Source organism: Nylanderia fulva, unplaced genomic scaffold, assembly GCF_048542155.1.
Source record: "Nylanderia fulva isolate GAGA-0341 unplaced genomic scaffold, ASM4854215v1 Scaffold18, whole genome shotgun sequence".
Lineage (NCBI taxonomy): Eukaryota > Metazoa > Arthropoda > Insecta > Hymenoptera > Formicidae > Nylanderia > Nylanderia fulva.
Window position 1 is genome coordinate 1,737,752 of NW_028190055.1, and position 25,834 is coordinate 1,763,585.

General features: G+C 31.8%; 6 protein-coding genes across 7 annotated transcripts; 3 read left to right on the forward strand and 3 right to left on the reverse strand.

Annotated features, from left to right (window-relative positions):
• Positions 1–216: 216 nt before the first annotated feature.
• On the reverse strand, positions 217–5,835 carry eIF2A (eukaryotic translation initiation factor 2A). Its single transcript, XM_029312409.2, has 12 exons — positions 5,726–5,835; positions 4,894–5,157; positions 4,678–4,777; positions 4,277–4,452; positions 3,221–3,309; positions 2,981–3,131; positions 2,719–2,889; positions 2,403–2,577; positions 2,150–2,319; positions 1,929–2,024; positions 1,691–1,869; positions 217–1,605 (listed from the first exon to the last, which is right to left on the reverse strand). Exons 1-12 carry the CDS (start codon positions 5,751–5,753, stop codon positions 1,480–1,482), a joined length of 1,725 nt encoding a protein of 574 aa, XP_029168242.2. The 5' UTR covers positions 5,754–5,835; the 3' UTR covers positions 217–1,479.
• A 174-nt stretch (positions 5,836–6,009) lies between these two features.
• Positions 6,010–9,580, forward strand: LOC114938439 (growth hormone-regulated TBC protein 1-A). The gene is made up of 7 exons (XM_029312410.2): positions 6,010–6,614; positions 6,986–7,187; positions 7,261–7,491; positions 7,625–7,785; positions 7,865–7,973; positions 8,101–8,286; positions 8,384–9,580. The coding sequence occupies exons 1-7, from the start codon at positions 6,595–6,597 to the stop codon at positions 8,489–8,491; spliced, it is 1,017 nt and encodes a 338-aa protein (XP_029168243.1). The 5' UTR covers positions 6,010–6,594; the 3' UTR covers positions 8,492–9,580.
• On the reverse strand, positions 9,014–10,087 carry LOC114938440 (mitochondrial import inner membrane translocase subunit TIM14). Of its 2 annotated transcripts, none has more exons than XM_029312412.2 (3): positions 9,987–10,087; positions 9,460–9,585; positions 9,014–9,370 (listed from the first exon to the last, which is right to left on the reverse strand). In XM_029312412.2, the coding sequence occupies exons 1-3, from the start codon at positions 9,987–9,989 to the stop codon at positions 9,155–9,157; spliced, it is 345 nt and encodes a 114-aa protein (XP_029168245.1). In that variant the 5' UTR covers positions 9,990–10,087; the 3' UTR covers positions 9,014–9,154. The 2 variants fall into 2 exon arrangements, with proteins under 2 accessions (XP_029168245.1, XP_029168244.1); XM_029312411.2 differs by lacking the exon at positions 9,987–10,087 and adding an exon at positions 9,858–9,938.
• Positions 10,088–15,759: 5,672 nt separating this feature from the next.
• Positions 15,760–18,496, forward strand: LOC114938491 (uncharacterized). The gene is made up of 2 exons (XM_029312480.2): positions 15,760–16,251; positions 16,588–18,496. The coding sequence occupies exons 1-2, from the start codon at positions 16,039–16,041 to the stop codon at positions 17,593–17,595; spliced, it is 1,221 nt and encodes a 406-aa protein (XP_029168313.2). The 5' UTR covers positions 15,760–16,038; the 3' UTR covers positions 17,596–18,496.
• An 831-nt stretch (positions 18,497–19,327) lies between these two features.
• pic (DNA damage-binding protein pic) lies at positions 19,328–24,219 on the forward strand. The gene is given in 6 exon segments (XM_029312475.2): positions 19,328–19,663; positions 19,749–19,897; positions 20,310–20,493; positions 20,496–23,034; positions 23,114–23,510; positions 23,617–24,219. Coding segments are annotated over 6 exon segments (3,423 nt in total). The 5' UTR covers positions 19,328–19,593; the 3' UTR covers positions 23,701–24,219.
• On the reverse strand, positions 23,539–25,768 carry LOC114938488 (ADP-ribosylation factor-like protein 16). The gene is made up of 2 exons (XM_029312476.2): positions 24,689–25,768; positions 23,539–24,591 (listed from the first exon to the last, which is right to left on the reverse strand). The coding sequence occupies exons 1-2, from the start codon at positions 24,893–24,895 to the stop codon at positions 24,271–24,273; spliced, it is 528 nt and encodes a 175-aa protein (XP_029168309.1). The 5' UTR covers positions 24,896–25,768; the 3' UTR covers positions 23,539–24,270.
• Between the last annotated feature and the right edge of the window lie 66 nt (positions 25,769–25,834).

A 25,834-nucleotide genomic window follows, 5' to 3' on the forward strand; every position in this document is an offset into this window, starting at 1 on the left:
AAGAAAAATACAATAAAATATAATAAACTTGTTTGTATTCACACACATTAATATTCCAAATTCTTTGTATATCAGTAGATATTGCTTTTTTTTATATTACATTATTAAAGATTTTGTTGCAAATCTTCTGAAATGCAAATATAAAATATTGTATACAGAATACAGAGTATACATACACATATTGATATTTATATATATTCTTGCACAACCATTGAATTCTTTCTTTAATAATTTATTTCCATAAATTTCATCTTACTATACATAACATTCGCACAATTTTGCTGTTCCTGTCTACATCATAATAAACTCTTATTATGTATCGATAATACGTAATTTGCACATATCTTTTAATGCAGTTACACATACACATATCCCAGATACATACACACATTGTATACAATCTTATATGGACTTTATTTCACTCATTGTCAATTGAACAAGCTTTGTCATTTTGAAAAAATGTTCTTTATTTATACTAATTATGTATGTATATAATTAAACTTATTTATATATACTTCTTTAAAAATTGCAAAAACATTTAACTTGATTTCGTATTGTATATAATATAAAAGAGAATATTTTTTCTGAATTATTATCTAAAAATATTGAATATAACATTGAATATTGAATAGAACATTCAATATAATCAAAACAATAATATTTAGAAAGAAGTTTAAGTATTAAATGCTATTAAAAAAATTGATATTTAAAGTTTTTTTTTAATATTATAAAGACTGATACATCCAAATCTTATAATTTACAAAAAGTAATATTAGGTAATAGTCATGTGCAGAGAAGAATGTTAAGCTAATATTTAAATGCAAAATTTATTACTGCACTATAAAAATATTAGATAACTTCAAGTTTTGAACTAATGTTTGAGAAAAAATTAAAAAAAGGCCAATTATATCGTTCCAATATTCTCACTTTCTACATTTGCTTTTCATATTTTAATAAACAAAAAAAATATCTTTTCAAGTTTTCGTTACAATAGTGAGTTGTCAATTACACAGTAGACTGCTTTTATTTTAATTATAATTATTAAATTGCACAATCATTTGTGATTTCTTGCTAAGATTGATAATAAACACTGCAATTATTTCTATTATTATTAATTTTTAGCAAAATCATACATAACAAACATATTTATTTAATAGTATTTATTAGTTTTCTGTTTAAAACTAATATGACCATGTATTCTTATGTATGTGCGAACACAATTGTTGGATGCAGTATCAATTCAATTTATAATTTGTCTCTTGAAAGATTCAAAGTTATTTTTATCTTACAGTATCACACATGTGATATAATTATCTCAAGTTTTTCAAATTGTCAGAATGAATAATTTGATTTGTATTCATAAGTGTAAGTCTAATTTCTTGCAACTCTTTTACTTTAAAAAGAACCATTTAATTGCAATTTTTTTTTTTTTTTTTTTGCAAAGTCAAGTCAATTTCTGTTCGACATCTAGAGTGTTTATCATACAGTAAGTTCTTCAAGTTCTTTTAGTAATTCATCTTCTTTCTTGATCTTATCTAGTTGATTAATTTCTAATTGTTTTCCCGATTTTAATTGCTCCTTCAATTTAGAAATTTGATCTAATTTCTGTGACATAAATCGAAATGTTATTTTAAATCTTTATTATATGATAGTAATAAAAAAGGAAAAATATTGCTATTAATATACTTACACTTTTCACTTTCTTTATTTTTTTATTCTTTTCAGGATCGTCTGTTAATTCCATTTTTACACTTGTTGTCGCACTTGTAACTTGTCCATTAACAGTGGAATTATTAGATTCTAATTCTTTTTTAGCCTTTTTCGCTTCCCGATTTTTCTTCATTTTCAGTGCAGCTTTTGATGGATTTGCTATAAACAAATTTCAGAGTTAACAATGATATATTCAATATGCATTTGTATATACTTACATTCTGCAGGTTTTGAAGGTGGCTCTATGTCATCGTGCAATTTAAAAGTGATATTTTGTCCTCTAGCACACGGTGGTCTATATGCTCCTTTCGGTGCTTTAGAAAGAGACGTCAATAATTATTATATATTATTATGTATATGTATTCCGAAGCTAGATTCTCTCTCTTATGCTTAGAAAGATATTCACTCCTAAATATTCATAAATAAAAATAATCATTACCTTGTGATTGACTAGGACTAGAAACAATACCCTCGACTGCTTTATAACTTATAGGTCTCTGTTGGAAAGTACTTGAAGGGAAATTTTGCCAAGTCACCTCCCATAGTTCTTCTTGGTTATTCCAAGGTCGCTGATACACTAATGAGCCAGTGTAATGCCAAATCTTAAATCTAACAATATATATCTATTAATTGATAGTACATAGAATGTATTTAAAACTAAATACAGTCTCTTTTTATACGTTTATTATTACCCATTGCCTATTCTTAATCTAGGTGCTGTAGTTGCTGTCATAAAATGTTCACCATCCGGCGACCACTGAAGTAGTGTAGTATCCGGTGCATCAGTTTTAGCAATAAGTTTTCTATTAGCAATATCCCATAATTCAATGCCACCTCTAAGATTACCAAATCCAGCCAAAAGCAATAGTGCACAGTAGTCAAGGAAATTAATGCATATTATTATTTTTTATTACAAGTATTAGTTAAGTACGATTTCAATTACTATTCAATAAATACTAATAAAACATGTATAGATTTATCAGCATATGTTAAGTAATAAAAGGATATTGTTGCCATGTGGATTGTAATATATGCTATTCCTATGTAATGTTCCAAACTCAAAGATTGCTTCGCACTTAAGATTAAACAATGTTGCTTTAGCTGGCATAAAACCGTATATCACGCAGAATTCTGTATTTTTGGGAGACCATTCTACCGCATGTATAGGACCTTCTTTACCTAATTGGAAAAATTTACATTATAATATTGATACAAAATTAATTTTAAATATGCTAAATTGCAACAAAAAAGTAATTTTTGTAAAGCTTACTGAATGTAACCATAGCAGTATCTCCTTTTGTGCTGAAATAATGCAAAGTCTGTTTTCCATAATATGATGCACCAGTCTTATCAACCTCGGTACTTGCCATCAATAATGCATTTGTTCCACGTTGATGCCAATAGATATCAACTCTATCTGCCTAAAAATCATAAAGTAATATTGAGGGGAAAAAAAAAAAAAAAGAAAAAGACAAATAATGACATGATTAGAATACATTCAATGATTTACCTGAAAAAAACTTTTGCTCGCAAGTGCTTCTCCAATCTCAAATTTTGGATATTGAAATAATCTTCCAAAGGAGGGCTGACCAGGTTTTCCTAAGTTATATATTAAAAAGTCTTTAATTTAAATGTATATTTTTTAAATTCTATGAAGTGACATTAATGTTTTCAATTTAAAGACATACATAATACACATACTTAATACTTTTTAAGACATATAAGTAACAAATAATTAATTATTATAGAAGTACTAAATGTGGAAAGTGGTATAACAGCAATGCACATATAAATTTCAATTTGTTGAATTTATAAAGTAATGTAATTTAGTGGAAATGTATATGTTAGAATAACATTATACAGTATTTTCTGTTCTATTTTATTGTACATTATATATAAGCATATATGATTCAATATAAATATAGATATTTAAATTATTTTTTACATTAAATCTAGATAAATTTAAGAACTACTTTGTGCAATTACATATAGCAATATAATTTTTCTGTTTAAAAAATACTTACAAATTGTATGCTGTATAATAATTAGGAAAATTTTCCATAGCAGATCCTCATATTTTGTGTTTCATATTTTGTTTTGGAAAATGCCAATATGTATGTGTCTATTATTTTATTTTTTTTTAATAATATAAAACAATATATATGGTCAGAAAATTATTTAAATGTCTTCATTTTATCACTTTTACTATATTTCTATCAAATACATATATGCTTTAAAACAAATAAACTAAAATAAAATAGTATTTTGTAAACTGTAGCATAAAGTTACTTGTACATATGTATTATTTCCAAATCACACATTTCATGTAACAATATTATTATTATTATCTATATGTTCATTATAAAGTTCTGAAATATATCAACAACAAATGTCATCAAATGCTATCACTGTATACTTTATATACAAATTAAAATGTGATATATATCTTTAAGATGTATATAGTTGCTTTCGTATTTCAGTATTTTACTGTAATTAATACTGATTGACTGACTATATATATTGTTATGTGGAAAAAATATTGCATTATAATAATAAATATAATTACCAGGCATGTAGCAGAGAATGTGATAGGGAGCATTACCAGGTGCTATACTAAATTTGGCAACTTTGCCTGCACTTATCTTGTGCACATATCTATCAAAATTGTTATCTTCGTATAAAAGGACATTTGTACCATTCAATAATCCACAGAGCTTTTCATCACTTGACCACTGTGGTTCCCTATTATTGGTATAAATTTGAAATTATTATTTCTATCTCATATATATATATATATATATATTTAATGATAACAATGTCAGCAATGTATACAAAATTAATTTCCAAATGGATTACCATTTAGGGTTTATATTGTTATTGTAATTACTAATCTCGCGAACTCTTCAAATTTACCAATAAAAAAAAAAAGGATTATAATCAATGTAAATCAATTGTATAATACATTACCAATTAATCTGTTTCTTCTGCACAAAACTGTGAATTAATTCACCATTTTCAGACTTCCATATGTGAAGATTTTGTGTTCCTTGAGGACTTGTTTGTGTTACTGAAATTATATTACAATATTCTCACTATTACAGATATAATAAAATTACATCACATTAAAACTCATTAAAAGTTTACTTATAGCTTTTTGAGATATAATACATAATTTGAAATTACCAAAAGATGGTTCCCAAGTTGTGAAATACGTGCTATGGGTAGAGAATTTAATAGCGCAGATTTTAGGTCGCGCAATTTCAGCAACAATCTTCCAGGTCTCGCACAGTACAATTTTAACACCAACAGTATTAACCCATGCAAAGTACCGGCCGTCTGGACTAAAGAGCATAGCCTTACAGCTTTTGCTGTCATCTTTGGGAAATGTTTTGACTGATTCGTAAGATGGTGGACCTTGCGCTAGATTTATACCAGTGGATCCTCTCACTATACATATATATATATATATATATATATATTAAAAATATATTATTTTTCTCTTCTCATATATATAATAACAATACAAATATTAGCTACACTGTATAATCTTGTACGCATTTGTTGAATAGAATGTACGAGAAAATATAAAATTGACGGATTTTTATATGATAAATGTATGTATCGAGGCAAGAATAATCTCAATATTTTTTTTCAATCTTATTATTCTCGCGAAAACTCACGTCAGCAGTTCGAGAGTAACACGTCAGCAGTTATAGGTTAGACTACGGTATTTCTTATTTTCATACATTTTATTACGCGTTTATAATTCGCGAATATCACCGTTACCATAAATACGCCCAAATTTATTCGACATCGACGAGACACGTGTCTGACACATGTTTATCGCGACAAAAGTGTGCACTATCCGGAACATCGTGCAAGGTGGAGGATCGTGAATGGATACGCGGCAATCCTCGAGGAAGGGAATTCATCCAGAGAATCGCGCGTTCGATAATTAAAAATTGACACTTTTGCACGAATCCAAGAATATCGAATTCTGCGCGAAAATGCTTACCAGCAACGCAGGGAATCGGCGAAGCCATCTTACCACCGTCACCATGTGGTATCGCACAGTCGACATTACGTACGCGCGACCTGAAGTTGGCCACACTTCCGGCGCTCCGATGACAGCTTGCGCGCGCGCGCGCCCGACTGCAGTCGGTACGCGAGATATCGATCATATCGACAGTCGACACTCAAACTCGATACTCTCGCGATATAATTATATTTTCGCGCATTCCTTCGATGCGAGATCGATTGACGGCGCTTTTTCAAATATAATCATTTTTGTGATCAATTGACAGGACAGCGCGCGACTCTCGATAATAATTTACGCGCGATAACTCGCGAAATATGTGTATAATTTTGCGGATGAGTCGAAGCGCGCGGTTACGTTCGCGCGATTAATCTTCTTATATCCTTCGATTCGATATATTTTCAGTGTCGCATTGTGTCCTCTCTGTCATTTTCGTTACAAGAACGATTGTACTTTTACGAGGAGAACGCGAGAGGGGAAATCTATATTTAGAAACGCGATTGCGGAATATTCAATGTTTTTTTTCCGCCTGTGATATATATCGCAATAATAAATTTCGTAACGTGACACAGAAACCTCTCTCTCTCTCTCTCTCTCTCTCTCTCTCTCTCACCGTGTGTACTCCGCCTGAATAATAATTCGGAATACGTAGAACAAAACACGCGCGTCTCAAGACACCCGTTGTGTGACAAAAGCGAACGCACAGTGCTCCGAAATACCTTTTCCGTGCTCGATGCTTTGTTTGCTCGACGAACAACGAAATTCCTAGACGTACGTATTAAATATCTATGGACGGAGTTATCTGCAATCGCACAAATCCATTTGACACCTGCCGAATTACGTAGGGCATGGCAAGTTCATGCTTCAGGTGAGTGTGCTTCATTTATTCAGTTTTATTGAATGATTTTAGCACACACGTGCTTGTCATTTTCTGTCGAATAAGCGACTTATTCCGGTGAATACGACGAATACCGTATTTATTTTCTATTTTTATATGAGGTTAGATTCCTCTGCACACGCCCCCTTTTGTACTTTAAATGGGAAAATCTTTCTTAAAAATTTATATTTTTTATGTTGTTTTATCAAAATTGATTTTTTATTTCTCTCATTCCTTATGTGTTCTTATCAGACATCAATATTCACATCAATCGTTTATATCATATTTTTTAAGCAACATAAAATGTTTATACTTATTTCATCCATCTACTTACAATTATTTAATTAATATAAATTCTCTAGTGATGTGGACGAATATGGTTTTGAACGACCACATGATTTTGATTATGAAACTTATGAAGATTTTATGTCAGAGTACCTTAAGGTTCTCGCAAAAATGGCCAAGAAATGGGCAAAAATTATTGGCGAAGGAAAATCATTACAGAGAAGCATTACTATAAAGAAATATGTTCGTAAAGGTATTCCAGGAGAACATAGAGGATTGGTAATATTATTAAGTTTCATTTATTGTACTTGAAATTTAAACGTTTAAAATAAATTGAGGATCACTTGATCAGGTATGGCTCGCTGTGAGTGGTGGAGAAGAAATAAGAAATACATCGCCAGACCTCTATCAAAAATTATTGCAGTCTCCGCATAATACAGAAATTGCTGAAATTATAAAAACTGATCTCCCAAGAACATTTCCAGATAATATATTCTTTAATAATACAGAAAATCAACAGCATCAATTATATAATGTGTTATTGGCATTTGCTCATCAAAATAAAACTGTTGGATATTGTCAGGTAACATTCAAAATGCAGACTCTTAAATATAAATATTTTTAATGAATATAATAAAAGTACAAGTTTTCAAAAAAGCTTCAAGCAAGATGTTTGCTAATTACTGCATCTTACTTTGCAATACTTTATTTTTTAGGGTCTGAACTATATAGCAGGTTTACTTTTGCTTGTAACAAAAAGTGAAGAGACAGCATTTTGGTTATTAAAAGTGTTAATTGATAAAATCTTACCAGATTATTACACACGCACTATGGATGGTCTACTTACTGATATCGATGTGCTCGCAGAATTAGTAAGGTAAAACATAACAAAGCTTTGACTGAAGTATCATTATAAGTAATATTCATATAAATATATGTGTATATTATTTACACAGGATAAAAATGCCTGATGTTTATCAGCATGTAACAAATATAGGATTGCCTTGGGCAGTAATTACAACAAAATGGTTTGTGTGTTTATTCGCAGAGGTCTTACCTATAGAGGTATATTTAATTATTAAAATATTAAATATAATTTTAACAAATATATGTAATCACATGCATTTTCAATATATTTGAAATGTTTGTATCATAAAAAAATTGAAAATGTTAAATAGTTTTGATTTTGCAGACTACTTTACGTATTTGGGATTGTCTCTTTTATGAGGGTACCAAAATTATCTTCCGTGTTGCATTAACGCTTATAAAAAGGAATAGGTCTAATTTATTAGCTTGTCAAGATTTTACAACATTAGCTGAATGTTTCAAAGAAATTACAAAAGACAGTATTGTTTTACGATGTCACGAGTTTATGCAGGTATATATAGTTGTATATGACATATAGTTTAAATATTGAATAGGTAGATGAATTAGATCAAATATTTACTGAGATAGTTTTTCTTCTTATTTCACAGAGTATTTTTAAAGTACCTGGATCACTGCCTGGTAACACAATAACAAAACTAAGAACAAAAATAACACGACAACGTATAGAACAAAAGCAAGATAAATTAGGACGATAGTATTATTGATTGAAGTTTTCACATACACCGAAATATTCTAGTCGTTATGTTATTCATTTGCATCTTTTGCAAAATGAATGCATGTAAAGTTGTATTATATATATTTTGTTACTGCATAATTATTCTATGCTCTATTGCTGTAAATACAATGTTTCAAGGAAATTAGCAACATAAGAAATTTTAAAAGGTACATTTCAATTACTCTAAATTTATTTTAGCTCATTACTGTATATAAATACAATTAAAAAAACAAATTATAAACTATTAATATTTTATCAAGAATAATGAAATATAAAGTATAATTGTGATACGAAATATAATGAAAGTCATCATTATAACACACTTATGAAGAGATTACATGGGAATATTAATTAAGTATTTAAAAAGACAGTTAGCCTCTTGTAATATTTTATAATTAGTACCAAGTTTTATACATACTGCCTTTATTTATGCATAAATTTCTCGTAAAACTTTTTAATTTGGATTGAAATCTCGAAATTATATAACAGCAGATTCAGAATGTAGATTCAAAAAAGCTTATTTATTATAGGGAGTAGATAATATACAAGATTAAATATGTTAATAACTATGTACATTAAAATTTGGTTCCTAAAATAACATAAAAATCTGATATATTACAAATGTGTACTACAGGATCCCGTTTTACTGTTTCTCAAGTATATCCTTTGCCTCATTAATTTTTGCAGCAATATATGGAGAACCTCCGCGATCTGGATGATTTACACCCATCACTTTTTTAAATTGTTCCTTTACTTTTCCTTTACTAGCTGCGGGTGACACTCCTAAGATTAAACTAGCTTCTCGCCTGGTCATTTTTTGCTCAAAACCACCCTTATAATACTTGCTGTTTGCTAGTGACTACAAATGTTAAACAGTGTCAACACTTTCATGTGCATGCAAATGCAGCTATAAGATCTGTTTAAAAAATATATTATAGACATTCTTACCTGAGAATCTAGCTTCTTCACCGTCTCAGCCATCCTCTGTGATAAATTTGGCATTCTTTTGAGCAAATAACGACCAGCAAAGCCTACAGCAGCGAGGCCAATACCTGCTGCTACAGCCGTACTTGCCTGAAAAAAAATTAAAATTTTTTAACAGCACTTTAAATTCAATATTACGAATAAAAACTTATTTTAATAAAAAAAAGTATATGTCATAAAGAGTAAACTTAACCTTCAATGGTTAAGTTTAAAATTATTTGCGTTGTATTAGTATCGAATGTCAATGATATCTAATAGAAAAATTATATAACTGCTTTTACAACGATATTATCTTTATTTTACGATAATAATATTGCATGTTTATCGATATGAAAAAAAAAAATGATGAAATACTTTTGTACCTTCGACAGCCTTGGCATTTATGTTTCTCGAAGAATGTTAATACAAATATTAATTTACATGTTTACAACATATAGAATGCAATTTTTATTCTATTAAATATCTCTTGATGAAATCATCAAAATTCTTACCATTTTATTTAGGGTTTCAAAACAGTAGATATAATTTTTTTTACACCGGAAGGAAAATTATTTTCGTAGTAGCATGCTGCGTGTTAACGAAAATTACATTTGCTCCATCTATGGCTGCTTTTGAAAACAATCTTATCACTTATGATAAGATCATTATACTGCATTATCGATCTTGCATACATTAGGTACCTATACATCTACATAAACTTTTTGTTGACATTTTATAGATGTATGTGTTATATATATATATATATATATATATATATATATATATATATATATATATAAATATATATATATATATAACGTATATATTTTGTTGTTTTTCGTCTCTTTTCTCATCTTTGAACATTGCCAAAAAATATAATTACATTTATAATTATGATTATTACATATTTTAAATAAATTATAAAGTATAGCCAAATGCAGAAAATAGAGTTCTGCGTTTTTATATTTATATACATATTATATATATATATTATATTTATAAAAAGTATGCATTTTGATACATATAGTTGAAAAAAGAGGAAGAATGACAAATATATCTTGCACTTTGGAAGGAGAGAAAAATAAAAATATAAAGAGCTGAAACAAATGATTATTTAGTAAATGCATGAAAATTTTATTGTCAAACTTTTTTTATATATGCATACAAAAATTACATATAAGATGTAAGGAATAATACGAGAACTCTTTATATATTCTGAAAATAAATAGAACTGTCATTGCTCGACGTTGTTATTCGATTTCAGCTATTGCATTTCATTTATACGTGTCACCTTTAAATTTCAGCTGTTGAATGTTATTGAAAGTCAAATATGGAGAACACCACCGAACTCTCCAATCTTGTGTTAAAGGTATATCAAACATATAAATATGCAAAACGCGACTAGAGAGGCTACAGGTGCATTCGTCGTTTACATTCATGTATTTATACATGTGTAACGAAGTGGTTGCGAAATGCATGAAATGTTCATTTTGTACGCGTATATAATATATATATATCAATTGCAGTTGAACCTGATTTCCAGCAAAATCCTGAAGAAGGCGAAAGACTTTCAAATACCGTCGTATATAGCTGTCTAATTGCGCGAGACTATCTATATTTACTCCAACATCCTAACACGTGTTGCATTTTCCTCGAATATTAAATTCTCGCTCTGAATTTACATTTATCTCGGATTCCGATCTCTAACTTCTTATAAATAAGCTTCGGGAAAAAACAAGGCAAGCGCTACGAACGTAAATATAAGATCGTTTTGACATACACACACATACATAATATATATATATATATATATAGAAGAAAGTAGAATCCGGGGCAGAGGAAATCTTTCGCAGAAATCCCTCCCGTCCCTCTTCGTAAACCATAGAGAAAAATGTCGCAATAAAGGTCGCCCGGATTCGTTCCGATTTTTCTCTCCCTCTTCTCTCCGAAACTCAGGTGAGAAAAGGGGAAAACATCTACGTCGCAGCAGTTACTCGCCCAACGAGTCACACAACTATGTCCCAACGCTATTGTAAGTGTATTACATCTGCGCCGCAAGAGCTAGCATAGATACGCACATATATATGTATATATAAATATATATATGTATATATATATATATATATATATATGTATGTTGTATATATATATATATATACATATATATATATATACAACATACATATATATATATACGAATACATGTGCACAGAACGAAAAGTAGGTTCTGCGCGAAGCAGAAGATAGCGCATGGAAGTTCGCACGGATGAACAAGCGCATAAATGTATGTGTTGTGCAAATCGTGATTGCGCGGGGGGAGGGGGATGAAGGGGAGAGAGGGCGGGGGGAGGGGATGCGCGCGCCCGTGGCGATTTAAAATCATAGTGGCAAAACCATACGCGCGAATTGACGCAAGAGAGAGAGCACGCATATTATATATATATACACACACACACACATATATATATATATATAATTTTTATTACATATTACATATATTACAATATATATGCAATATGTAATAAAAATGTAAATATGTATATATATATATATATATATATATATATATATATATATTACATCCCGTACCTACCCATACAGCACAGATTATTGCAAATATATTGCAGCAACGTTGCAATGTTGCAAGTTGCAATGCAACATTATAAAGACATTGCAGAGATATAAGTGCACAAAATTCCAGCACACTTGTAGCAACATGACATTAATATTTCGGAAATATTGCATGTAATCCAAATTCTATAATTTATATATTGTAATATATATGAATTAACTACAACCTATTTTCATTAATGATTTATTTACATTTATATACCTGTATATGCAACATTAGTTTATGGTTGCAATAACAATACATTATTGCAAACTCATAACATATTGCAATATTGTTGTAATATTTTGTTGCAATCTTCCAAAAAGCGGACATTTTAACATTGCTGCAATTCAACAGCAATGATGTAGCAACATTTTGAGTGAATTTGCAATATTGCAATATTGCGGTGAAAGATTGTTGTAATGTTTTTGCAATCTTTCGGTGCTGTATGGGTAGTAAAAAATTGGACTTATTATATGTTCGGGGTAGAAATCAATGAAAATCAAATAAATTTTTCGACAAGATGCGTGTTCTACATTGAGTCGCAACAGGGGGAGATAAATATATATTCACGCAAAATCTCTTCTTCATTTAAGAGGTTTAAATTAATATATTTTTAGACCAGGGAAATTGATCAATTACAAAAGTAATTAAATTTTTGTTGCAGCATCTACGTGAAGATTTCTCTCTCCTTTCTAGTTCCCCCGTTAATTTATACACGCCACCGCGATATTATATATTATTATACGCGCCTAGATCTGTGTTCGGTGCAGCCGCTCTTTAGGTCGCTCTTGGAATTGACATAGGAGAGAGAATATATACATATATATACGCACAAACAAATGCAAATAGTTAGGTTAGCGTGTCGCGCACGCTCGATACAAGCTAGTTGTGTCACACACATACACGTCTATTTGAGAATATATATATATTTATATATGAACCCAAACGTGTTTATATGTATGGATCAAGGTGTTTTATAATACCCACGCCATGTGTGCGTGTTTGTATGCGTTTTATGCGCTACGGTCTTTGTCCCACGGAACCTTCCTCCGAGCATAAAACGTCTTTCACTCTTTTGTTTGTTCTCTTGTAGTGATAGCGCGCGCGCGCGCGAGTGAGAGTGAAGTTAAATACACCTCGAGGAGGAAGGCGAGGAATGGCATCCGCGCGTTTAGAGACGGAAGAGAAACAGAAAAGGAAAAAAAGAAACGAACCCCGCGAGGATGGGATACGCGACTCCCCCACGTAGGCGACTCCGTATTTATAGTCCCCGTGTTGCTCCCGTAGTAGAGATTGCATCGACATGTGTATATATACAATATATATATATATATATATATATATATATATATATATATATATGTAACATATATATATATATTATTTTATTTTTTTATTATATATTACATATATTATAAAGATACATATGTCATTTTTATTACATATTACATATATTACATATTTACATATATATATATATATATATATATATATATGTAACATATATATATATTATTTATTTTTTTATTATATATTACATATATTATAAAGATACATGTCATTTTTATTACATATTACATATATTACATTATATATATATATATATATATATATATATAACATATATATATATTATTTTATTTTTTATTATATATTACATATATTATAAAGATACATGTCATTTTATTACATATATATATATATATATAACATATATATATTATTTTATTTTTTATTATATATTACATATATTATAAAGATACATGTCATTTTTATTACATATTACATATATTACATATTTACATTTTTATTACATATTGCATATATATTGTAATATATGTAATATATATGTAATATGTAATAAAAATGTAATAACGTAAATGTAATGTGTATAATAAAAATGAAATAAATGTCATATGTAATAAAAATATAAAATATGTAATACATATAATATGTAATAAAAATATAATATATATATGTAATACATATAATATGTAATAAAAATATAATATATATGTAATACATATAATATGTAATAAAAATATAATATATATATGTAATACATATAATATGTAATAAAAATATAATAAAATGTAATATGTAATATATGTAATAAAAATTGTATTATAATGTATATAATAAATAAATAAAAAATGTATATCTGTGCATGTGTATACATGCACGCGTGATTGCGTGCGTACATATGACGAGAGGTTCGCGAATCGTGTAACGGGTGTATGTAATGCTCTTGCACGCATCGTTACGCGCCGTACGTTAAAATAAACGAATGCACTCTAACGACGGAGGGAGACTTCTGGCAATCGTTGTGGAGGTCACGACATTGGTCCATTGTTTCGTTCGTCATGTGTGTGCGTTACTTCATATACGCATATATATCTTCGTCTTCAGGATTAGGGAAAGAGCGAGAGAAAGCTTTTTTTTTCTAGCAACTGACAATCTTATCGTCTTATTCCACACGATATATTTATTATCGATATTTCCGTAATGATATATATTTATCACCTTTTCAATTACCTTGTAATTGAGAAAGTATAAATATATCGTCAACGATGATGATTCCGATTAATTGACGTATTACGTGTTTAATTGGAAGCCACATTATTATTGAATCCCTTGATCGTTCTTATCGTAGTTTTCCTTTGTTGTTCGCTTGCAAGGAATGATTTCAATTTTTTTTAAAGAAGATAGATTCGTCGATTCACGGAAGATAACGAGTACAATGACCTGACGTGAAATTGCAATTTCTAATAAAGGATATTTACTGGCATTGCGAAAGTCGCGCTTTATCGCGGATCGCGAATAACAAAACGCGATGCAAAGTCGCGATGCACAAATGTAAAACGCAATATTTTGATTTAATAAAGACGTTCTTTTACCCTTGTGCAGTAACCATCTCTCTCTCCTCGTGCGATCTACAAAGTCATCGAATATAATGACAATTGTTCGAGCGCGAAATGAGTATACGCAGATTATTACTTGGCAACATATGTAATTTTTGTAAATGAATGACACGAATATCTATTAACATTTTAAATTCAGAAAATGTATAAAGAGAACGCAAATGAGAGAGGAGTAAATTTTTTTAGGAATTAAGAATAACATTATTAGAGAGATCACATCATGAAATAAAAATTTTATATTTTCGTTTCGCATTCGCGTGGGTGCAAGGACGATGATGAGGCAATATGCGCATTTACATATTCTTTCGATTATCATTATTATGAATTGTACCGTGTATGCATAATAAAGTTTTATTAGCAGATTTTTCTTTTGAAATTAAATATATATATATTTGCTAAATTTTATATCTTAGTTTAATGAGTCTTATCGTGTCACAAAGTTAAATTCAGTTTTATTGCCTCCTAATATATACTATCTCGACACAATTTATCGAATGTGTTAGACGGAGAAAGCATAATAATTAATAATATCTCGACACAAATTACAGATAATGTGTAATCAACATAAGGAATAAATATCGCATGCGTTAGACGGAGAGCCATGTGTTGATGCAATTATACATGTGTGCATATATATATATATATATATTTTATTAATGATAAATTTTGGTTATCGAGTCGCGCGGGATCCAGCGGGGTCGAAGCCAAACGTGCGCGAGATGAGGCGCCGCGAATCGAGAAGAACAGAACGCAACTGCGCTGCCTTGCGCCGTGCGAATACGCGATCGAGGTGGAGAGGAGGAGGGTCGCGAGGTGGTCGAAGTAGGGACCATACGTCAGCATGTTTCGCCTCGCTATCGTACGGAGAATCACGGACAGATCAAACATGGCGATTCAGTCGCTGTTTACGGTGAGAGCAAACGGTTTCTAGCGCCCGAGCGGCGTCTACCAGTGCGGGAGAGTGACTTTCTAAGGGCGGAGCGGACTCGTGCCATCCTGAATTGAAGAATTTTCGTGAATATTGTGAGCATGGAGACGCGCGAGGCGGAAACGACGGCGGAAAAAGCGTCGGGCGGCATTTGTGTCGATAGCGAAGTACGCGACGCGAAGGGCGTCGTGCGCTCCGTAAAAGCGGAGCCAACGCCTGCGGCGTCATCACGCCCACTGCCCAAGTGGGCGGCGCCACCTGGAGGCGACGACGCGAAACGTCAACCGAACGTCGATCGTTCTAGCGGAAGTAAGGTAAAGAAGTCTTACCACCATTTTTATCATCTGATGATAAGTGAGATAAGCGTAAACATTAGATATACAATTTTGTGATGTCTATATTTTATGAATATATTTGGAAATATATTCTTAGTGTATTTATTTAAACTAATTTTTTTATAATTATATACTGTTGTTTGTATATGCTTTCTCATCTCAAGCCAATTCTAAATATATAAATTATAATACATATATAATAAAATATATAAATTATAATATATATATAATATATAAATTATAAAATATAAAACGATCATTAATATAATTCTAGTTAAATTTATTTAATAAAATGCTTTTATTTGTGTTTTACAGTATAAAGCGTCATTTATAAAGACCTATGGAAAACTGGAAAGCGGTAGCGGTAGCGGTGACCAAGACGGTGGTCAGCATGAGGATACAGCGGCGAAGAAGAGGAAAACTCGCAGGGGTAAACCTAAGCATAGGAAGTTAAAACCCTATCTGAAACAATTGTCTTATCAGCAACAGTTGCGGAGCAGGTGTATCGGTAGAATTGCAAAAACTAATAGGCAACCGCCAGCCCTATATAATACAACGCAATTTCTTATGGATGATCACAACGATCTACCTGATCTTGAACAAAAATTATCGGAAGCTGCGTCGTTGGAAGTATCTGCCATGTTTCAAAAACCGCCAGCACCACCACGTACTCGTGATTCCAGTTTCAGCATAGATTCTGATGAAGATTATTTTTATTCATCTCCGGAAGATGAAGAGGAGTTTTTGACAAAAGAATTTTCAACTGCATACGAAGCCCTTCATGAGGAAAGATTGAGCACTTTGACAAAAACAGAATTAATACAGGAATACAGGCATTTAGAAGCTAAAATGGATTCGCTGACAAAAAGATTACGTAATAAGAGCATTCATCAAATGGAGGAAAGAGATTCGGAAAATAAAAATGTATCTACTACAGATTCTGAGATAGCAAAAAAATTGAAACTATGCCAACAACGGATTGATGATCTGATACAACAAAACGAGCAGTTAAGAAGGGAAAATGAAATGTTACGTACTGAAAAAAGATTATGCACGAGCAGTTCCGAGTCTAGTGTCGACAGTGAAAGCGATAACGACAGTTGTAGCAATAGCAACCAAAGTAGATGTAGTTGCTCTTTTATAAGCCCAGGAACATCTCCTAAGCATACTTACAAATCTAGATTAGATAATAATATAAGAACGGATAAAAAAAACGATAGCTGCGATACTAGCCAAAGCGAAAGCCCCAAAACATCTATAACACCTACTAATTTCTCCAACAGGCATATGATTATGAATGAAACTAGTGATTTTCCTACATAGATCCTAATTTCTTTTCAATCAAATTTAAAAAAAGCATTGAATCATGCGCAACAAACAGCAAAATGTATCTGTATTTATATCCGATTTCATTAATTGAATATATATTAATATATATATATATATATATATTAATATTATTACGTTCAATATTGTAAAATTATGAATAGTAAAGCATACATTGTATGCATTTATTCGATACATGTACCTTCATATTTAAATATGGCGAATTTTTCAGTAAATTTTGTTGTAACAGCATTCTCAATCTTTCTCTTATATCTGCTAAATTTTGTTAAGCTATTATTTACTCTTGTTGCAATTTACCAGTTGACACTTCTTTCCTTTAAGACGTGTATGTACATACACAATTATATGGATATATATATGTATAACAATATGATAAATGTAGGATTAATAGGAATCTATAGCAAAACTACTCTTTCGCATCTGTTTATCCTATTTTGTTATTTGCTTTAAAAAATATTTACATATATCATGCATTGCTTCTGTCTCCAATTTAGTATCGTACACAATGCACTTTATTTACATTTTTCAATCTGATTTTTGTTCTTTTGCATACTGCCAATTACAAATGCTAAGTTTATAAATGGACGGTCTACAGACCATCAACTAACACGGACTTATGTACATATATGCGCATGAGTACATAAAGCCACAATTCTCTCTTTAAGACTTATTGAAAATATTATATGTATTATATGTAATATATTGAAAATATGTGATGAGAGAATTATTATAAAAGAAATGTATTAAAAATCTTTGTACAATTGTATAGTTTTAGAAAGTAAGATATAAAATGTTAGTTTATGGTCTGAAAATGTAAAATATACAAAATATGTTTTAAATTTCCAAAATTTTTAATAAATCTTAAGTTCTGCTCTGATACACATGTATGTTTTCATCCTCAAATTAGAAACTGGACACAGCTAAATTTTGACTTGAATATGATATAGCAATATATATATATTACAAATATTCAATTTATTCTACAAGAAAATGATTAATATTATTAAATTTGTATTAATTATCAAAGCATTTTAATGAAATGAGAATATTTCTGTAAGTTATAAATAAAAATAAATATATATAGATTTTATTATTAATAATTGAGATACTAAATTGGAAAATTTGAAATAGTCATATAAAATTTGAACTATTTTAATTACTTTTAAATTTCAGTAGACTTAACATTAATGAAACATTTTATCATTTTTATACAGATATATTTTTAAAAATATGTGAAAAACTATAATATATTGTACATAATAGAGATATATGAGACAAATAAGAATCACAAGAATGCTGTGTCTATATATTTTTCAATTTTACAATATTACTTACATATAAAAATGAAAATCTATATGAATATCTTTACATATATAATATATATATATATATATATATATATATATATATACTAATAAAAAAAGAGTAAAAATTAAACAATACACTAATTAAAAATTTTAATAATACTCTGATAAAAGTTTCCACATAAAATTTATTATGTGCAAAGTTGAAAATTCATATTTTACTTTTACTTATACATCTAATTAATTATATTAATTCGACTAATTTCGCCATGTTTGATTTCACAATGGAAAATAAATCAATCGCTAAGATATCAAAAATTGTTTACAGGAATAAATTAACTTACAGCTTACAGGAGGACGTCGAGAACAACTCGAATTCGAAAGAAGAGAGATAACAGATAAATTCAAAAAATCTGTGCACCGAAACTGACGAAAGTTGGCCGAAGACAGCCGAAGTGTAAGGCAGCCTCTCCATGTATGGCTTCATGTAAACACGTCGGAATGAACGGACCTCTCGTTGTGTTTACTATCTGGCAGATGTGACCAACTTCATGGCGCGATAAATTGAAAAACACACAAGCAAGGGTGGAAAGGGAGCGCTCGGTTGAAACTGGTTGAAGAAACTTATTCGTATGCACGAGAGTGTTTATCGTCCACCAGACCGTATATTATGAAAGCAATGTCTCATCATTACATAGTGACGGCGCACAAACCAACAGCTGTCACTGCCTGCGTGACCGGTAAGTCGTGGATTCTGTGAAAAATTACAAGACGAAAGCTAATGTTGCATCTGTGTAATCGTTCCGTTGCACTCCACTTTACAAGGTAATTTCACCTCTCCTACGGATTTGAATCTGATACTGGCTAAGAATGTACGTTTGGAGATATACCTTGTAACTCCGGAAGGTCTTAGACCTTTGAAAGAGGTCGGCATCTACGGTAAAATAGCAGTCATCAAGTTCTTCAGGCCGCTGGTAAGGTTAACTTTATGTATGATGATTTCGAAGGTGTATTTATACCGGTTGTGTTTTCTTATATCATGTTTTTTCTGATATCATCTAGCGTTTCGTTGATCAATAAGAGACACAATAGATAGCATGATTATTTCAATGTTCAGTAATTTGTGCGAATTAGATTATTTCTTTAGCATTATATATTATAATATATAGAGAAAAAGAGAAAATATATGGATAGAAAAATATTATCTCTCTAAAAGATGGAGAGAGAAAAAAATATGTAAAATTTATTATTTATGTTATTTAATTATATTATTCAAATTGCATATAATTATAGCATTATCTTGAATATTATCTTAAAAATTTACTTGACTATAAGAGAATAAATTGTGTACTATAATATTTATACAATTTTTATATTTTTTGACAGCACGAGAAGAAGGATCTTCTATTTTTATTAACAACAAGTTATAATGCTATGATCTTGGAATGTACGGGCGAAGGAGAAGATATAGAGATTATAACAAAGGCTCATGGGAATGTGGCTGATCGTATTGGAAAAGCTTCCGAAACTGGGATTAAAGCTGTTATTGATCCAAAAGCTCGAGTAATCGGTCTAGACTATATGATGGTCTCTTTAAGATTATACCCTTGGACAAAGATAATCCAGAATTGAAAGCATCTTCCATTCGTATGGACGAACAACAAGTGCAAGATGTAAATTTTCTCCATGGATGCACCAATCCTACCTTAATTTTAATTCATCAAGACATTAATGGCAGACATGTGAAAACACACGAAATCAACTTGAGGGAAAAAGAATTTTCAAAGATACCTTGGAAACAGGATAACGTAGAGCGGGAAGCTATGATGGTTATTCCTGTACCTAATCCCATCTGTGGTGCAATTATAATAGGACAAGAGAGTATTTTATATCACGATGGTACTACATATGTTGCTGTAGTACCACCAATTATAAAGCAGAGCACCATCACTTGTTACGCCAAAGTCGATAATCAAGGATTAAGATATTTGTTGGGAGATATGGCCGGTCATTTGTTTATGTTGTTCCTAGAGCTAGAAAAGAAGCCTGATGGGACGCAAGTGGTGAAAGATTTGAAAGTTGAGTTATTAGGCGAAATCAGTATACCAGAATGTATAACTTATTTAGATAATGGCGTAATATATGTCGGTAGCCGGCTAGGTGATTCTCAATTGATCAAATTAATAACAAAAGCAGATGAAAATGGATCCTACTGTGTACCTATGGAAACTTTCACAAATTTGGCACCTATTGTCGATATGGCTGTTGTAGATCTGGAAAGACAGGGTCAAGGACAGATGGTAACATGCTCGGGTGCTTTTAAAGAAGGTTCCCTGCGAATTATTAGAAACGGTATTGGTATACAGGAACATGCAAGTATCGATCTACCAGGGATTAAAGGTATGTGGGCACTTAAAGTTGGCGGTGGTAACTTTGATAATACATTGGTGTTGTCGTTTGTCGGGCAAACTAGGATTTTGACATTAAACGGCGAAGAGGTCGAAGAGACAGATATACCAGGTTTTGTCGCAGATGAACAAACATTTCATACGGGCAACGTTACTAACGATTTATTTATCCAAATAACTCCAACATCAGCCAGATTGATCTCGCACGAAAGCAAAATGGTCGTCTCCGAATGGGAACCACAAAATAAGCGGACCATCAGTGTGGTAGCCTGCAATGGCACCCAAGTTCTTTGCGCCACAGGAAATGATTTGTTTTATATGGAAATCTCATGCAATCAGATTGTACCGAAAGGATTTGCTACCTTGCAGCATGAAGTAGCATGTTTGGATATTTCTCCTTTGGATGGCCTAAATGAGGCCAAGATTGTCGCTGTTGGACTTTGGACGGACATCTCTGTTCGTATCTTGACTCTGCCCGGTTTAGAGGAGATCAATAAGGAACTTCTCGGAGGCGAAATTATACCTAGATCTATTTTAATGACTTGTTTCGAAGGCAACACGTACTTACTCTGTGCTCTAGGTGACGGCAGCATGTATTATTTCACTCTGTACAAACAAAGCGGTATGCTTTCGGACAAGAAAAGAGTCACCTTAGGTACGCAACCCACGGTTCTCCGAACTTTCCGATCGCTCTCTACGACGAATGTATTCGCATGTTCGGACAGACCCACTGTAATTTATTCTTCGAATCATAAGCTTGTCTTTAGCAATGTTAATCTTAAAGAAGTGAATCATATGTGTTCTTTGAACGCGGAATCGTATCCCGACAGTCTGGCATTAGCGACAGACAGCACCGTCACCATCGGCACAATCGACGAAATTCAAAAATTGCACATAAGAACGGTTCCGCTCGGAGAGTCACCGAGGAGGATCGCTTATCAGGAAAGCTCTCAGACCTTCGGCGTCATCACGATGCGCGTCGACGTGCAAGAGAGCAGCGGCGTCAGCATCGTCAGGCATTCCGCGTCCACTCAGGCAGCTTCCACGTCCAGCAGCAGTCACATCGCGTCGCACAACAAACCCAGCGGACACACAGCCAGCGAGATCGGCCAAGAGATCGAGATTCACAATCTCCTCATCATCGACCAGCACACCTTTGAAGTTCTACATGCTCACACCCTGATGCCGACAGAGTACGCGTTATCGTTGATCTCGACGAGATTGGGCGAGGATCCGACCTCGTATTTCGTTGTCGGAACCGCGTTTATAAATCCTGACGAGACTGAGCCGAAAATGGGTAGAATATTGTTGTATCACTGGAGCGATGGAAAGCTTACGCAGGTCGCGGAGAAAGAAATCAAAGGTTCCTGTTATTCTTTGGTAGAATTTAATGGCAAACTTTTGGCGAGTATCAACAGTACAGTACGACTGTTCGAGTGGACCGCGGAGAAGGAGCTTAGATTGGAATGCAGCCACTTCAACAACATTATAGCGCTTTACTTGAAAACCAAGAGTGATTTTGTCCTAGTAGGCGACCTTATGAGATCCCTCACATTGCTTCAGTACAAAACTATGGAAGGTAGTTTCGAGGAGATAGCTAGAGATTACAATCCTAATTGGATGACTGCTATTGAAATATTAGATGACGATACTTTCCTAGGAGCTGAAAATTGTTTCAATCTTTTTATATGTCAAAAAGATAGGTATGTGTGTGTACTACTATTGCGCAAAAATAATTAAATTTGTAATTTTAGCGAACTAACGAATATATATTGTTTCTAGTGCCGCGACATCTGAAGATGAGAGACAGCAGATGCAGGAAGTAGGCCAGTTTCATCTGGGTGACATGGTTAACGTCTTCCGGCACGGTTCATTAGTGATGCAGAATTTGGGAGAATCGAGCACGCCCACCCAGGGTTGCGTATTATTTGGAACTGTCAGCGGCGCGATCGGTCTTGTGACGCAAATTCCGTTTGCGTTTTACGAATTTCTGCGCAACTTGGAGGAAAAATTAACCAGCGTGATAAAAAGTGTAGGCAAAATAGAACACAATTTCTGGAGGAGTTTCAAGACGGATTTAAAAATTGAGCAATGCGAAGGATTTATAGACGGGGATCTAATTGAATCTTTCCTCGATTTAAATCACGAAAAAATGGCGGAAGTTGCGATGGGCCTTATGGTAATTCAGTCACATATGCTTCCTCTCTCAAGTGTATATTTATAAATAATTTGTAGATTATATAATTTTCAGAAATATCTTAATCCATTATATTTTTTCCCCATAGATTGATGATGGCAGCGGAATGAAAAAGGAATCGACGGTAGACGATCTTGTAAAAATAGTAGAGGATCTCACAAGGATACATTAAATGTTATTATACAAGTAAACAATATTACAAGTCTTTGAAAACTATCTGGAAGAACGAGAAGATATAAGCGAGAAAAAAGCGGCTCAAAAAACGGCTCAAAAAAGATTATTTAAGCGGGAAGGCAAATATTTATATAGTTATCTTTGTTATCATTGGTAGCATGTAATGACATTAACGGCATTACAAACACGGCATGTAATAACATAAATCTTCTCTTTCGCGGTTCCTACATCCTTTCGTATACATCCGAATATATACATGCACGTTATTAATGTTTTAGAGATGCTGTTAAGATAAAGTGTAAAAAATTCAAATTCCTTCGTCGCTCATTTATCGCACGTTTTTTTAGCATGCTCGGTGACAAGCAGTATTTTGTTAAATTTTATTTTAGACTGCGCAGACGTAGACTGTATATGACAACACGCGTTAATATATATCTTCTCCAAAAAAACCCGCGAATTTATAGTATACATTTATAACTTTGTAAGATCGAGTGTAAATAAAAATGAAGACGAGACATTTTAAGATAACGTTCTTTCTCAACGCGTAACAATATAATACAATCGTCGCTCATTTATTAGCATTGAGTGTGTTTTTCAGCGTTTCCGGATCGAATAACCAGCTGCGTAGATCCTCTACTCCTTGACCCGTCATTCCGCTGGTCTCCAACACTGTGATCTTCTGCGTCACTTCCCTTTGCAAACGCGCGTATTGCAACATCAATAGAGCTTCGTTTCTCATCTGACGATACGAAACATCCATCTTATTCAAAATGAGTGCAACTTTTACATTTCGTAATCTCGGCTCCACTAGGAAGGAATACAACAATACACCCGCTGCGCTTATTTGGCAAAGATTGCTGGTATCTACCACGAAGATTATCTTATGCACCTGGCAACAATACGCGAATGATGTCTCGTAGCAAATATTTCATAATTGTATCGATTATTGTATGCAATTATGGGATTACGACGAGGACTACGAATACCTTGTCAAAGTAATGCTTCCATATCGGTGCCATGCTACCTCCGATTTCTTTGATCACCATGTCGAATTCGCCAGTATCATTTTTTACGGTAAATAAATTTATCCCATTGGTAGGTACAGTATGAGTCGCATCGTCGATCTCGTCTCCTTGGAGACTTTTCATTAGGAGAGTTTTGCCCGATTTAAATGGCCCAAGACAGAGACACATTTCTTTTTTATATTTAAAGTCCCTACCTCGATTGTCTCGATTCACTTTTTATGCTACCTACGAATCGTCTGACTGTAAATATATATATACATGTCACAATTCTCTTATACTTGTATAGAGGACAAACTATTATTGATTTAACAGATTTACTGTCAGAATGAATATAGTTTCACATTTCAACAATCGAATTAAAACAACGCTAATTAAGGCGTGCAGTTGCAAAATTTATTGAATCAAACAGTTAAAAGTGAATGTTAATAATGATTCGGACTAAAGCTTTCTTATTTAAATATCTGACACTAGTAAATGTTAAAAAATATTTTAAAATTGTATAAAGGTTTTAGAATACTCATGTTCTTTCTATATTTTTTGTAATTATTTTAATTAAATAAACAACTAAACGCCTCAATTAAAATCGTAATTTTATTCATAGCTTATGATTTCAGCAAAATATAAAGATTTTCATAGATTCCTTATTAAATCAATTATATTTACATTTACAACGTGAATATGAACACCATATATATAATATACACTCTCTTTCCTCTAAATACGAAAAATATATTAAATTTGCACTTACAATTTTAAGCTTTTATTGCGATATAGTTTTGTTTGATAAAACTAAAAAATTAATCTTTCTATCTATCCTCTCTTCTTCATTCTTTAAGAGAACAAAAATTAAGTCTCTACATTGCGTGCTATTAAAAATTTTTGCAATGAAGAGTTAATGTGGTCAATCACTATCTAAATAATGGCAGTAATTTCCTAACAATATACATTTCTTAATTTTCATAGACAAAAGATTGTACGACATGATTTTTATATCTATATGTAGCAAATATTTCATATATACGAGATATTTAGAGTACATCATACTCATATATCGTAATATAATCGTAAACAATGATCTCTTTCATTAATAATAATAAATTTACTTCA

Excerpts from the sequence above, each read along its gene's own strand:
- LOC114938491 (XM_029312480.2), top strand. The coding sequence starts at position 16,039 with ATGGAGACGCGCGAGGCGGAAACGACGGCGGAAAAAGCGTCGGGCGGC. Across the intron at positions 16,252-16,587 it reads ATCGTTCTAGCGGAAGTAAG|TATAAAGCGTCATTTATAAA; the intron begins GTAAAGAAGTCT and ends TGTGTTTTACAG.
- LOC114938440 (XM_029312411.2), bottom strand. Across the intron at positions 9,371-9,459 it reads TGAAGAAGCTAGATTCTCAG|TCACTAGCAAACAGCAAGTA; the intron begins GTAAGAATGTCT and ends TAACATTTGTAG.
- LOC114938488 (XM_029312476.2), bottom strand. The coding sequence starts at position 24,895 with ATGTGTCTCTGTCTTGGGCCATTTAAATCGGGCAAAACTCTCCTAATG. Across the intron at positions 24,592-24,688 it reads GGAAGCATTACTTTGACAAG|GTGCATAAGATAATCTTCGT; the intron begins GTATTCGTAGTC and ends TATTGTTGCCAG.
- eIF2A (XM_029312409.2), bottom strand. The coding sequence starts at position 5,753 with ATGGCTTCGCCGATTCCCTGCGTTGCTG. Across the intron at positions 2,890-2,980 it reads TACTGCTATGGTTACATTCA|GTAAAGAAGGTCCTATACAT; the intron begins GTAAGCTTTACA and ends TTTTCCAATTAG. Across the intron at positions 2,025-2,149 it reads TAGTCCTAGTCAATCACAAG|CACCGAAAGGAGCATATAGA; the intron begins GTAATGATTATT and ends CTCTTTCTAAAG.
- LOC114938439 (XM_029312410.2), top strand. The coding sequence starts at position 6,595 with ATGGCAAGTTCATGCTTCAG. Across the intron at positions 6,615-6,985 it reads ATGGCAAGTTCATGCTTCAG|TGATGTGGACGAATATGGTT; the intron begins GTGAGTGTGCTT and ends TAAATTCTCTAG. Across the intron at positions 8,287-8,383 it reads GATGTCACGAGTTTATGCAG|AGTATTTTTAAAGTACCTGG; the intron begins GTATATATAGTT and ends CTTATTTCACAG.